At 42.3% G+C, this 14,760-nt stretch overlaps 1 protein-coding gene across 1 annotated transcript in view; it reads right to left on the bottom strand.

The window, feature by feature from the left end:
• Positions 1 to 14,760, bottom strand: part of LOC123997781 (SH3 domain-binding protein 5-like) — a 49,897-nt gene that overhangs the window by 22,546 nt on the left and 12,591 nt on the right. Inside the window, exon 3 of the mRNA XM_046302333.1 lies at positions 13,082 to 13,210. Coding sequence (XP_046158289.1) covers positions 13,082 to 13,210 — 129 coding nt within the window. The remainder of the gene's footprint in view (positions 1 to 13,081; positions 13,211 to 14,760) is intronic.

Below are 14,760 nucleotides of genomic sequence, written 5' to 3'. Positions count from 1 at the left end.
CCAGGCGTTGTAGGGAGGTCATAAAGGCACGTGGAGGCCACACACACTACTGAGCCTCATTTTGACTTGTTTTAAGGACATTACATCAACGTTGGATCAGCCTGTAGTGTGGTTCTCCACTTTAATTTTGAGTGTGACTCCAAATCCAGACCTCCATGGGTTGATAAATTTGATTTCCATTGATCATTTTTGTGTGATTTTGTTGGCAGCACATTCAACTATGTGAAGAAAAAAGTATTTAATAAGAATATTTTATTCATTCAGATCTAGGATGTGTTATTTTAGTGTTCCCTTTATTTTTTTGAGCAGTGTATATAAAAATCTGCCGATTAATCGGCATCGGCTTTTTATGGTCTTCCAATAATCTGTATCGGTATCGGCATTGAACAATCATAATCGGTCGACCTCTACCCATGACCCTCATCCGCTCTGTGCTATAAGCCTGCCAAAACCTCTCTCCACAGGGGAGAAAAAGACAGAGAAAGAGACAGGCAACAGATGGTCTCTTGACTTTTCAGGATTACAAAGTGACACTAACCGTCTTAACACAATCTCCATACCCTTAGGGATATACTAGCTGTTCTGTAATACATGGAACTGAGTTACTGTGGTGGTGAAGGAGACTGTCTGTGACAAGGTTCTCTATTCTACCAGAGCCAGTATCTTTCCAGGGCAAGACATGACAACATTCTTCTTGCACTGCAATAATGCATGTTGGGATTGTAATAAAATGCAATGATTACAGTATGACAGAAACTCAAGACCATATCAATCCCTACAAACTCTCTCCAAGTCCTTTTTCTTTATCCCAGATACTACGGTGACAGGTTGATGTATTAGAGCACCCAGCCTCTGACAAAGATGTGCAGGGACCTATAGAGTCTCTATTGTAGCTGTGATCCATCTGCCCTTGATTCAGAGCCAGAGAACAATCACATACATCAGCTAGAGACAGCTGTCTCCCCCAGTCTGAATCTATTCCAGCTGTTTCAAATCCAACCAATCTACTGGATGATCTCCTCCAGGCCTGAAGGATTTTCATTGCTTTCCTCCCCGAGCCATAAACCACTAAGCCCCACATCTGTTCAATCTACGGCCATCACGGAGGTCAGTTCATAACTAATCTCACAGACATATCCACAGTCGGTCTCCTCTGTTCTGGACCTCAGGCATCTCTCCTCCTCTCTCTAATTATCCGTCTCACCTTCGTTCTTCCCAACTGTAGACAAACTGCGGTTAGATAACTGAGGCAGCCAGTGGCTGAGACGATCTCGACTGTGCACTGTGTGGTAATAATCACTGTCGGTAACGGGCCGTGCAGGAGCGAGAGATAGGGAGGGGGGCGAGATAGAGGGGGGAGGTAGTCTGTGCCCAAACCTTGCACCAGCCACAACACATCACCATCACCATTCTCCTCCTCTCTATTGTTCCACCTTTCCTCCTACTAGCTGCACCTACTCTCTAGACAAAATGGAGCAGCTGAGGGGGAAGGGCAATAGGACTTCAATGTTTAATGCTAACTAGGGTTGGGGTCAATTCCGTTTCAATTCCAGTTAGATCAGAAAGTAAACCAAATTCCAATCCCAATTCTAAATTTTGACTGGTCTACTTTTTGCCAATTCACACTCTTAAAAGCTGAGGTTAACAAGAACGAAACAATACATATTTCATGAGGTATAAGAAAAGCACTTTTCATCATTTTACACTGCCGGTGACTGCAGCAATCGAGGAGCGGTCAAAGAAAGTGCAGGGTACCCAAGCTTTCTGGCCGAGTCAAGCTGTCTCTGATCCACTTACAAGCGCAGTCAACCATTAACTTGTGACTAGAGTTCGAGCGATTATGATTTTTCAACGCCGATACCGATTATTGGAGGACCAATAAAACCCGATACCGATTAATCAGCCAATTTTGAATTATTATTTGTAATAATGACAATTACAACAATACTGAATGAACACTTATTTGAACTTAATATAATACATCAATTAAAATCAATTTAGCCTCAAATAAATAATGAAACATGTTCAATTTGGTTTAAATAATGCAAAAACAAAGTGTTGGAGAAGAAAGTAAAAGTGCAATATGTGCCATGTAAGAAAGCGAACGTTTAAGTTCCTTGCTCAGAACATGAGAACATATGAAAGCTGGTGTTTCCTTTTAACATGAGACTTCAATATTCCCAGGTAAGAAGTTTTCATTGTGTAGTTATTATAGGAATTATAGGACTATTTTTCTCTGTACCATTTGTATTTCATTAACCTTTGACTATTGGATGTTCTTATAGGCACTTTAGTATTGTCAGTGTAACAGTATAGCTTCCGTCCCTCTCCTCGCTCCTACCTGGGCTCGAACCAGGAACACAACGACAACAGCCACCCTCGAAGCAGCGTTACCCATGCAGAGCAAAGGGAACAACTACTCCAAGTCTCAGAGCGAGTGACGTTTGAGACGCTATTAGCGCGCACCCCGCTAATCAGCTAGCCATTTCACATCGGTTACACCAGCCTAATCTCGGGAGTTGATAGGCTTGAAGTCATAAACAGGTGCTGGCAAACGCACAAAAGTGCTGTTTGAATGAATGCTTACGAGCCTGCTGGTGCCTACCATCGCTCAGTCAGACTGCTCTATCAAATCATAGACTTAGTTATAACATGATAACACACAGAAATACGAGCCTTAGGTCATTAATATGGTCGAATCCGGAAACTATCATCTCGAAAATAAGACGTTTATTTTTTCAGTGAAATACGAAACCGTTCCGTATTTTATCTAACGGATGGCATCCAGTCTAAATATTCCTGTTACATTGCACAACCTTCAATGTTATGTCATAATTACGTAAAATTCTGGCAAATTAGGCAGCCCAAACTGTTGCATATACACTGACTCTGCGTGCAATGAACGCAAGAGAAGTGACACAATTTCACCTGGTTAATATTGCCTGCTAACCTGGATTTCTTTTAGCTAAATATGCAGGTTTACAAATACATACTTCTGTGTATTGATTTTAAGAAAGGCATTGATGTTTATGGTTAGGTACACATTGGAACAATGATACGCACCATTCAATGCTAGCTAGCAACTTACCTTGACTTACTGCATTCGCGTAACAGGCAGTCTCCTCGTGGAGTGCAATGTAATCAGGTGGTTAGTGCGTTGGACTAGTTAATAACTGTAAGGTTGCAAGATTGAATCCCCCGAGTTGACAAGGTAAAAATCTGTCCTTCTGCCCCTGAACGAGGCAGTTAACCCACTGTTCCTAGGCCGTCATTGAAAGTAAGAATGTGTTCTTAACTGACCTGTAAAAAAAACGGCCAAATTGGTGTCCAAAAAAAACGATTTCCGATTGTTCTGAAAACTTGAAATCGGCCCAATTAATCGGATATTCCGATTAATCGGTCGACCTTTACTTGTGACACCTACTACCTCAGGATATACTAGCAAGTCTTCTCAACATCTAAGGTATGTGACCATCTATTGTTTTGTTATGCAAAACAGTGATGGTCAAGAGCATTTTTCCACAGCGCTGCCACTCCCTGTGTACCTTATCATTAACCTTCTAAAGCAAATTATAATGTATTGCTCATGTAGGCTACTTCAACAAAACAGAGAGATAGAGAATTTCCACCCCTCTGGGCAAACCATGATTCAAGTTCAACATTGTGTACATGCTCACCCACTGAAGGAGAATGGAGAGACGGAGGTGGAGATACATTTCAATAGAAGAGGAGGAAGACAGAGGAAGATAGAGTATAGAGGAATAGGAAGATAGGGAAAGAGAGGAAGAGTGTTTATGTTGCATAATTGATTCAGTACTGCTGTGTTAAAAGAAGGGCTCTGCTCCAGTCACCACTGTGAGGTTGATTAACTCAACCATGTTAGAGAGGCAGCCATTTACCGCACCACTAATCAATTACAACCTCAACCGCTTTGTAATACTCCCAACCACACCATAGATCGATGAGACCTGTGTGAGTGTGTGTGTGTGTGTGTGTGTGTGTGTGTGTGTGTGTGTGTGTGTGTGTGTGTGTGTGTGTGTGTGTGTGTGTGTGTGTGTGTGTGTGTGTGTGTGTGTGTGTGTGTGTGTGTGTGTGTGTGTGTGTGTGTGTGTGTGTGTGTGTGTGTGTGTGTGTGTGTGTGAGACCAGTGCCCTAGAATCGCCCTATGCAGTCAGGTCCCACTAACTTCTTGTTGCAGAGCTCAGCATAGTATGACAGAGAAGTGAGCCCTGCAGTTGTTCATAATTAAGATACCTGCCAACCTAGTCTGGAAATAAGAGCCACAGAGTTAAGTCTCAATCCCTCAAGTATGTGCCAAACTCTTATTGAACCCCTGAACACATCATGGCTTCATACCATTGCTTTCAGTGAAATAACTGGGCCAGTAGATGCAGGGGCACAACTTTGGTTTTAGAAGTAAGGGGGACATAACCTGGGCATCTAAAGCTAGTTTTATGCATTTCTACTAGGGCTGTCACCAACAAAAAATCTTGGTCAACGAAGATTAGTCTTTTCTTTCGACCAATTGATTGGATGAAATTTGAAAACGTGCATTTTTCTATATATACACACACCCTATGTGTTTTAATAAAATCAACTACAGTTGAAGTCTTAAGTTTACATACACCTTAGCCAAATACATTTAAACTCAGCTTTTCACAATTCCTGACATTTAATCCTAGTAAAAATTCCCTGTTTTAGGTCAGTTAGGATTACCACTTTATTTTAGCAATGTGAAATGTCAGATTAATAATAGAGAGAATGATTTATTTCAGCTTTTATTTCTTTCATCACATTCCCAGTGGGTCAGAATTTAATCAATTAGTATTTTGCATTGCCTTTAAATTGTGTAATTTGGGTCAAAACCAGTCCCTCCTGCAGCAATGCAACAGAGCCTGAGTGATGCTTGCCACCCTTTTTCAGTTCTGCTTCATGGGATTGGGATGGTGTTCTTTGACTTAGTTGTCCTTAAGCTATATTGTCACAACTTTGAAAGTTGCTTGGGGTCATTGTCCATTTGTGACCAGCTTTAACTTCCTGACTGATGTCTTTTCTTCATAACATACGTTTCCTTCCACATGATGGTCATTATGGCAATGCAAACAGTTCTATTTTTGTTTCATCACCTTTTTCTTCATAACCAGAGGACATTTCTCCAAAAAGTACGATCTTTGTCACCATGTGCAGTTGCAAACCGTAGTCTGGCTTTTTTTATGGCAGTTTTGGAGCAGTGGGTATGTCCTTGCTGAGCGGCCTTTCAGGTTATGTCGATATAGGACTTGTTTTATTGTGGATAGCAGATAGTTTTGTACCTGTTTCCTCCAGCATCTTCACAAGGTCCTTTGCTGTTGTTCTGAGATTTATTTGCACTTTTCACACCAAAGTACATTCATCTCTAGGCAACACAACGCGTCTCCTTCCTGAGCGGTATGACGGCTGCGTGGTCCCATGGTGTTTATACTTGCATACTATTGTTTGTACAGATGAAAATGGTACCTTCAGGCATTTGGAAATTGTTCCCGAGGATGAACCAGACTTGTGGAGGTCTACAATTTTTTTTCCTAAGGTCTTGGCTGATTTCATTAGATTTCCCCATGATGGTCAAGCAAAGAGGCACTGAGTTTGAAGATAGGCCTTGAAATACATCCACAGGTACACCCCCAATTGACTCAAATTATGTCATTTAGCCTAACAGATGCTTCTAAAGCCATGACATCATTTTCTGGAATTTTCCAAGCTGTTTAAAGGCACAGTCAATTTAGTGTATGTAAACTTCTGACCCACTGGAATTGTGATACAGTGAATTATAAGTGAAATAATCTTTCTGTAAACAATTGTTGGAAAAATTACTTGTGTCATCCACAAAGTAGATGTACTAACTGACATGCCAAAACTATAGTTTGTTCACAAGACATTTGTGGAGTGGTTGAAAAGCGAGTTTTAATGACTCCAACTATGTGTATTTAAACTTCTGACTTCAACTGTATATGTACTGAACTTGTTTGATGCTTTAAGCAGACTGTTTGATTAAATAATTAAGACACACAAATGACTCAAGAGAGAGCCAGAGATCAAGATTGCCTAGCCAGAAAAAAACGAAACAATTTATTTTCCTTGCTGCGCCCACTTCGCAGAAGCTCCTGAAGTTGCCGGTAATAGGCTTCACCAGCACTCGGCAATCTTTTTCATTTGGAGGGACAATTTATCTTACCCTTTCCACCAATCTGCGTGCTAGTCATGATTTTCATATGCACATTTTCATGGAACAGTTTCATGTACAAGTCTTTGAATCTCAAAATCATCATCTGTGGTTAATCTACATTCTATCGAAATCTAAATGAAAATGATAAAAATCTAAAAGTTACTTTTATTGGCATTGCCAACTATGTAAAATAGCATACATTAAGCAGACACATAAAAACAATGCAGCCTGCAGGTAGAAAATATCCTGATAAAAATAAATATCCTATAAATCACATTGGCTACTCATGCCCTGTCTGCAACAAACTTGAAACATTGTATCAACTATCAACTGGGTCACCCAGAAACTCATGCTAGCAAACTTGAAACATTGTATAAAATATTCTGGGCCCTCGCGAGTTTCCCGCACCAGTGAGCTCAGGACAGACACAGCTGTAGGCCCTTTGTGCAAGGGATATGAAGTAATCAAGTATTTTATGACATTTCCACTGGATCAGAGCTTTACATTTTTCACTTTCATGTCAAGTGTTTATCGAAAGGGAAAGAGCTGGAAATATTGTTAAAATACTTTGAGGAACTTTTGTCATTCTCAATTGATTCTAAAAATAGACTTTGTTTACTTGCTGTTTGAGGTGAAGAATAATTACTGGGAGAAGCTCCACAGCTCATTATAGGAACATTTATGAGCCTATATTTGTGTGCAGGCCAGGTAGATTAGTCCTACTTCTATATGCATAATCAGGTGTGCATCCTTAGTTCCTTGAGCATTTCAAACAAAAGACGATTAATACATTGACAAAACTCGTAAATGGATTGAAATAAAAACGTGTTTCTCACAAGTGTAGCATAGGTTGTGAGTTCACACATCCACTCCGAAAATAAGAACAATAAATGACTGTAATTAAAATATATTCAATCCATTAACAGAAATTACCGCAAACAAACATTGCAGATTAGAAATGATATGAATTAACGGTAAATGTAGACTACTACTGCCGATATATGTAATGGGGAATTGATAGACACAGCAAACAATGCACACAATGAAGTTCTGAAACAATGAATACCCATGAAATGGCTGGAGAGAGAGCATTCTGGAAAGTGACGTGCCTTGTGCATCTGAGCCACAATCCCCATATTCTTGGACCGTGCCATCCCAGCAGCCTCCTCAATGGATTAGTCCACTAAGACCGGCGTAAATCAGACCGGTGTCTCGTGTGCCAATGAAAAACACAGTCTATTTGCAACTGCTCGACTAAAAAAATATCTTGGGTTTTCAATACAGACCTATTTCGTCATAAAGTATCCCATAAGAGACACCCAAACCTTATGAAAGTTGCACAGTATACCCTTAATCTTGTAATAAATCAAATCTAGTGATTCATTGGATATATTTACCATATCATATGGAGACAGAAACATAAACCTTTAACATTATGATAAGTAGACATAATGTCAAGCCCTGACATTAGAAAGCTTTCACGTCTCTATTTTGGTTTGGTCAGGGTGTGATTTGGGTGGGCATTCTATGTTTTATTTTCTATGTTTTTGTATTTCTTTGTTTTGGCCGGGTATGGTTCTCAATCAGGGACAGCTGTCTATCGTTGTCTCTGATTGGGAATCATACTTAGGCAGCCTTTTTCCCTTTTGTGTTTGTGGGAAGTTGACTTTGTTAGGGGCACTATATCCCTGTTAAGCGTCATGGTCGTTTTTGTTATTTGTTGTTTTGTTATTTGTTGTTGGCGACATTTATCTTAAATAAAAAGAAATGTACGCTCAACACGCTGCGCTTTGGTCTTCCTTTAACGATGGAGAAAGGGACTCCTGGACATAAGAGGAGATCCTGGACGGTAAGGGATCCTGGAGGCAGGCTGGGGAGTATCGCCGTCCAAAGGAGGAAGTAAAGGCAAGGGTTCCCAGTCCAGGGCCCGCAACGAGGATCCCCAGTCCGGGGCCCGCAGTGAGGGCCCCGAGTCCGGGGCACGCAAAGAGGGTCCCCTGTCCGGGTCCCCAGTCTGGGTCCCCAGTCCGGGGCCCGCAGCGAGGTTCCCCAGTCCGGGGCCCGCAGCGAGGTTCCCCAGTCCGGGGCCCACAGCGAGGTTCCCCAGTCCGGGGCCCCAGACCCAACGAGGGTTCCCAGTCAGGGGCCCACAATGAGGGTCCCCAGTCCGGGGTCGGCAACGGGGGTCCCCGCACCAGTGGTTCCACCAAATTGGGATGAGCCAGAGTGGAGCGGGGTCTACGTCCCGCACCAGAGGCGCCACCGTGGATAGATGCCCACCCAGACCCTCCCCTATAGGTTCAGGGATACTGTCACGCCCTGACGACGGCTGTGACACATAATTGCAAATTATTAAATCCTTCCAATAGAAATAAAACAATTTAGTTACGAATTGAACTTTAATTAAATGAGCTGACTCTTCACATGGGATGATTTCACTGAACAACAAAAGGGAATATTGAATGATTCCCAATGATCCATCGCATCTCCCAAAAACATTTTCAACATACATCTGTAAAATGATAGTCTAGAATCTAAAGCTTTGGTTGTCTTCCTCTCAGGCTTCTCCCTGGACCACCTCTTGAACATATGACTCTGAGGCCTCATCTTCACTGTCACGTTCTAACCTTGTTGAGGATGGCTTGTTGTCAGGCTCAAAAAGCCTCAAATTTTCCAAGCCCTTGCTTGGAAGTGTACTTCGCCAGACTGCCAAGAACCATGCCCTCATCCAGGCCAAGGTGGCGAGACACGGTAGTGATGACACCATAGGCCTTGTTGATCTCTGCACCAGACAGGATGCTCTTGCCAGCATACTTGGGGTCCAACATGTACGCTGCGGCATGTATGGGCTTCAAGCAGAAGTCTTCACGCTTTCTGATGTATTTCAGAACTGCAGTTTCCTCTGCTTGGAGCAACACTGAAGTAGACAGGGCAGTACGGATTTCTTCTCTTACTTCTGCAAACAGAGTCTGAACATCAGACAGGATGGGTGTGATGTGAGGGTAGGACTCCTCCACTTTAGACCAAGCAGCCTTCATGTTCGCAGCATTGTCTGTCACCAGTGCAAATACCTTCTGTGGTACAAGGTCATTGATGACTGCCTTCAGCTCATCTGCAATGTAGAGACTGGTGTGTCTGTTGTCCCTTGTGTCTGTGCTCTTGTAGAATACTGGGTGTGGGGTGGAGATGATGTAGTTAATTATTGCTTGCCCACGCAAATCCGACCACCCATCAGAGATGATTGCAATTCAGTCTGCTTTCTCTATGATTTGCTTGACCTTCAATTGAACTCTGTTGAACTCTGCATCCAGCAAATTAGTAGATAAAGCACGTCTGGGTGGAGGGGTGAATGCTGGGCGAAGAACATTCAGAAATTTCTTCCAATACACATTGCCTGTGAGCATCAGACGTGAACCAATTGCATACACAGCTTGAACAAGACATTCATCAGCATTTCTCTGACTACATTCCTCCATTGAGTCAAAAAAACATCTCAATTGAGGAGGACTATGAGGTGTTGCTATCGATAAGGTGTCTGATTCATCATTTTCACCTCAAATAGAAGTAGAGGGACTTTTGTCAGAGGTTGCTTGTTGTGAGTGCTGATGGAACTTTATGCACGTGGCCAGATGATTCTGCATCTTTTTTGCATTCTTCACATATGATTTTCCGCAATATTTGCAAATGTACACAGCTTTTCCTTCTACATTAGCTGCAGTGAAATGTCTCCACACGTCAGATGGTGCCTGTGCCATTATCTTGTAAAGATTAGATAAAAATGGTTAAAAAAACAAATACAATTCCATGTACAGATAAATAGTTAAGCAGTTAGATTAAACAACTCCTTTGTAAGATAAATGTTTTAAAATTAAACATGTATGGAAACAGGTGAATTAACACTCCTCAGTTAGCAGGCTCAAACAAGCTAAACCCCACATAGTAGCAAAAACTAACTAGCAGAAATTGTTAACAAGTTCGAAATGATTTAAACACACTTTGCTGTAGGCTACTACTTACTAGTTAACAAAAAATAATGGATGTCATATAAAACATATTCACCCCACCCAGTATTGTAATCAAAACTTACCAGAAAGCATGTAGTCCTTGGCTCAGACAGTGTAGTAGTGTGGGCTCAATAGCATCTCATTAGTGTGCAAGATCTTGAGAATCAGCTGTACATGTGATGGAAGAGTGCACTGCACATGTGATGGAAGAGTGCACTGTGCATGTAATGGAAGAATGCACTGTGCATGCAGAGGGTTGCAATTCTATTTAATTGGGGATAGTTTAACCAAAATATGTCACAAGACCTAGAATTGCCTAATGTGTATCCCACAAAAAAAGTTCACTGTTATAAGCTAACTTTTTTGATTAATTTAGCCGCTACAAATTCTAGGAACCACAGTTTCTTCTGATAACAGTCTCCAGTATCAACATTTCCAAGCAAACAAAAACAGGGAGAAGGGAGAATCTGTAGACATGCTGAGATAAAAGAACATACTCTTTGCCAGAATTCAGCTAGCCTTCACAAGATCCTAACATATGCAAATATGTCCCCTTCTGTGTTTTTTAAATATTTCAATGTGTGGGGGGGGTGTTATGTCCCCCCGTCCCCAGTGAAAGTTGCGCCGCTGAGTAGATGTGCTAAAGGTAGACAGAGGAACTCAAACAATCCAATATCATCAAACTTAGAATAACTTCCTTTTTCCATAAGGGAACTTCATTTGTGTTGTCAGGGGCATTAACATACATTGGGGCAAAAAAGTATTTAGTCAGCCACCAATTGTGCAAGTTCTCCCACTTAAAGAGATGAGAGAGGCCTGTAATTTTCATCATAGGTACACTTAAACTATGACAGACAAAATTAGAAAAACAATCCAGAATATCACATTGTAGGATTTTTAATGAATTTATTTGCAAATTATGGTGGAAAATAAGTATTTGGTCAATAACAAAAGTTTATCTCAATACTTTGTTATATACCCTTTGTTGGCAATGACAGAGGTCAAATGTTTTCTGTAAGTCTTCACAAGGTTTTCACACACTGTTGCTGGTATTTTGGCCCATTCCTCCATGCAGATCTCCTCTAGAGCAGTGATGCTTTGGGGCTGTTGCTGGGCAACACAGACTTTCAACTCCCTCCAAAGATTTTCTATGGGACTGAGATCTGGAGACTGGCTAGGCCACTCCAGGACCTTGAAATGCTTCTTACAAAGCCACTCCTTCGTTGCCCGGGCGGTGTGTTTGGGATCATTGTCATGCTGAAAGACCCAGACACGTTTCATCTTCAATGCCCTTGCTGATGGAAGGACGTTTTCACTCAAAATCTCACAATACATGGCCCCATTCATTCTTTCCTTTACACGGATCAGTCGTCCTGGTCCCTTTGCAGAAAAACAGCCCCAAAGCATGATGTTTCCACCCTCATGCTTCACAGTAGGTATGGTGTTCTTTGGATGCAACTCAGCATTCTTTGTCCTCCAAATACGACGAGTTGAGTTTTTACCAAAAAGTTATATTTTGGTTTCATCTGACCATATGACATTCTCCCAATCCTCTTCTGGATCCTCCAGATGCTCTCTAGGAAACTTCAGACGTGCCTGGACATGTACTGGCTTAGGCAGGGGGACATGTCTGGCACTGCAGGATTTGAGTCCCTGGCGGTGTAGTGTGTTACTGATGGTAGGCTTTGTTACTTTGGTCCCAGCTCTCTGCAGGTCATTCACTAGGTCCCCCCGTGTGGTTCTGGGATTTTTGCTCACCATTCTTGTGTTCATTTTGACCCCACGGGGTGAGATCTTGCGTGGATCCCCAGATCGAGGGAGATTATCAGTGGTCTTGTATGTCTTCCATTTCCCAATAATTGCTCCCACAGTTGATTTCTTCAAACCAAGCTGCTTACCTATTGCAGATTCAGTCTTCCCAGCCTGGTGCAGGTCTACAATTTTGTTTCTGGTGTCCTTTGACAGCTCTTTGGTCTTGACCATAGTGGAGTTTGGAGTGTGACTGTTTTAGGTTGTGGACAGGTGTCTTTTATACTGATAACAAGTTCAAACAGGTGCCATTAATACAGGTAATGAGTGGAGGACAGAGGAGCCTCTTAAAGAAGAAGTTACAGGTCTGTGAGAGCCAGAAATCTTTCTTGTTTGTAGGTGACCAAATACTTATTTTCCACCATAATTTGCAAATAAATTCATTAAAAGTCCTACAATGTGATTTTCTGGATTTTTTTTACAGGCTTCTCTCATCTTTTTAAGTGGGAGAACTTGCACAATTGGTGGCTGACTAAATACTTTTTTTGCCCCACTGTAAATCACAACCTCACAAAGCTGCATTCTCATTAAGAAGCCATATAGAGGTTGCCTGAATGAGAGGAACAAAGCAGAGCCAAGAACACCACAGGGAACAAAATAAAAGAAGAAGTGAAGAACGGTTGGCCTTTAAAAACCTTTTCACGTCTTGTTTGGTCGCAGCGATTCCTCTCTGACTGTTTACAGCTGCAGGGCTCTTATCTAGATGAGCAGGTGGAAGCAGCTCTCCTCTAACAATAACTACGGCTTTGCAGAAAAGGGAACCAAGATCACAGCTTCACACAGAGCCCCCCCCCCCAGTATTTAGAAATGATGTGGTAGTCAACCTGGTATCAAAGAGTATGCAATGGTGCTCATTGTAATGAATCTCAATTCAACTAGGCAAATAGAATGTGAACTAGGCAAATAGAATGTGAACTAGGCAAATAGAATGTGAACTAGGCAAATAGAATGTGAACTAGGCAAATAAAGAATTTCCAATAAATAAAAGATTTTGGACTGTTTCTTAGAACAATATGAGCAGAGACCCCCAGCCCGTAGTCCCCCTATCCACCCAGTGGTATCTCACCTGTCTGGCCACTCTCCGGGCCTCCCAGTAGGGTTTGGACTCCTCCACCGCCTTCCCAATCTTCTTGACCAGCTCATCCAGCTTCACCGTGGCCTCAACCAGCACCGAGCGGAACTTCTGCCTGGCATCCTGGAGAGAAACAGGGAGAAAGGGTTAACTAGGACTCGAGTAAACTTCCAACACTTTGTTTGCTATGAATGTTCACAAAGGTCATAGAAGACTCAACACTCATCTCGATGTTAAGGCGATGACATCCTTACGTCATTGTTCTTAACCAATTTACCAACTGCAGTTAACAATTCACAGCAAATATTAAGTTGGACGCAACAAGATTTCACAAAACAAGAGTATTCAGTCAGACTCTTAAGGTAATTAAATACATTTTGATGTACGAGTCAGGGCTCCCCCTCTTTCGATTATAAGAATTGAAAAGGCCAGTGTCCTAAAATTGCATTAGTCTGTTATCAAGTTATCAGGGGCAGCGATGTCGACGTAACCATCAGACAGAAGCAAACAGGCAACTAACAAAGAAATGGCCATATGGAAATGATCATAGGAAATGCGACACACCATTAGCCATTAGCCATTAGCCGACAAGCCTTTTATGTGACACACCATCAGCTCCTGTTAATGTTTATTCATCCATCATGGTGGTCAGATGTAGAAGCCCCAGCTAAGCTGATAAAGACAATAACAGGCCTCCATTCAATCATATCAAACCTCATCTAATCTAGTCCAAAACATGAATTCGCCTTGAAACCGTTTTAGATCAAGCAGAGGAGATTCTTCTGAGAACAAACAAGTGGGTTCAAGTATGACGTCCAGAAGGAGACATGATGGTGGACAGAAAACAAAAACAAGCATGAAAACAGATTCCTGGAGATGTCAGTGTGGAGGATATATATTGCACTTATGCAATAAGTTTATTGGACTTTTTTCAATTCTTTGAAAGGTTAAATATGTAAAGAGACTTTATATGAATCTGCACCAGTGTTCTGGACTAATATATCCTTCCTATTACCATTTCAAATCTGAGGGATAGAAGGCCAATTGTGAGAACAGGGCAGGGACACACACTTCCTGTGAGATCATCACTCATCCTGCAACAAGCTGGCATCTGAGGACAAACACCATGTCTGAAAACAACCCCTAGCCCCTGAACCCTAGCCCCTGAACCCTAGCCCCTGAACCCTAGCCCCTGAACCCTAGCCCCTGAACCCTAGCCCCTGAACCCTAGCCCCTGAACCCTAGCCCCTGAACCCTAGTCCCTGAACCCTAGCCCCTGAACCCTAGCCCCTGAACCCTAGCCCCTGAACCCTAGCCCCTGAACCCTAGCCCCTGAACCCTAGCCCCTGAACCCTAGCCCCTGAAACCTAGCCCCTGAAACCTAGCCCCTGAACCCTAGCTCCTTCCCATTCAGTGTGTATGCAGATCAAGGAACCAAATACAGTGATGGCTCCACCACCACCGTTTGCCATTTGCTACACCTTGGTACTTGCTGTTCAGCTGGCCCAACATGTTTGTTTACTGTAGTCTGTCAGACTGGAATTCTGCCGCGGTTATCAGATACCTGCCATCCTGGAGAGAAAAACAGCCACCCAACCTCCTGCATAGCAAGAGGCCACTGCCGGGGAGGCACCATGCATTATTTCAGTCTCAGAACAACAAGGGGGAGTTGT

Source organism: Oncorhynchus gorbuscha, linkage group LG15 (assembly GCF_021184085.1).
Source record: "Oncorhynchus gorbuscha isolate QuinsamMale2020 ecotype Even-year linkage group LG15, OgorEven_v1.0, whole genome shotgun sequence".
Lineage (NCBI taxonomy): Eukaryota > Metazoa > Chordata > Actinopteri > Salmoniformes > Salmonidae > Oncorhynchus > Oncorhynchus gorbuscha.
The sequence above is the reverse complement of the archived record's forward strand: the minus strand, read 5'-3'. Positions and strand labels throughout refer to the sequence as shown.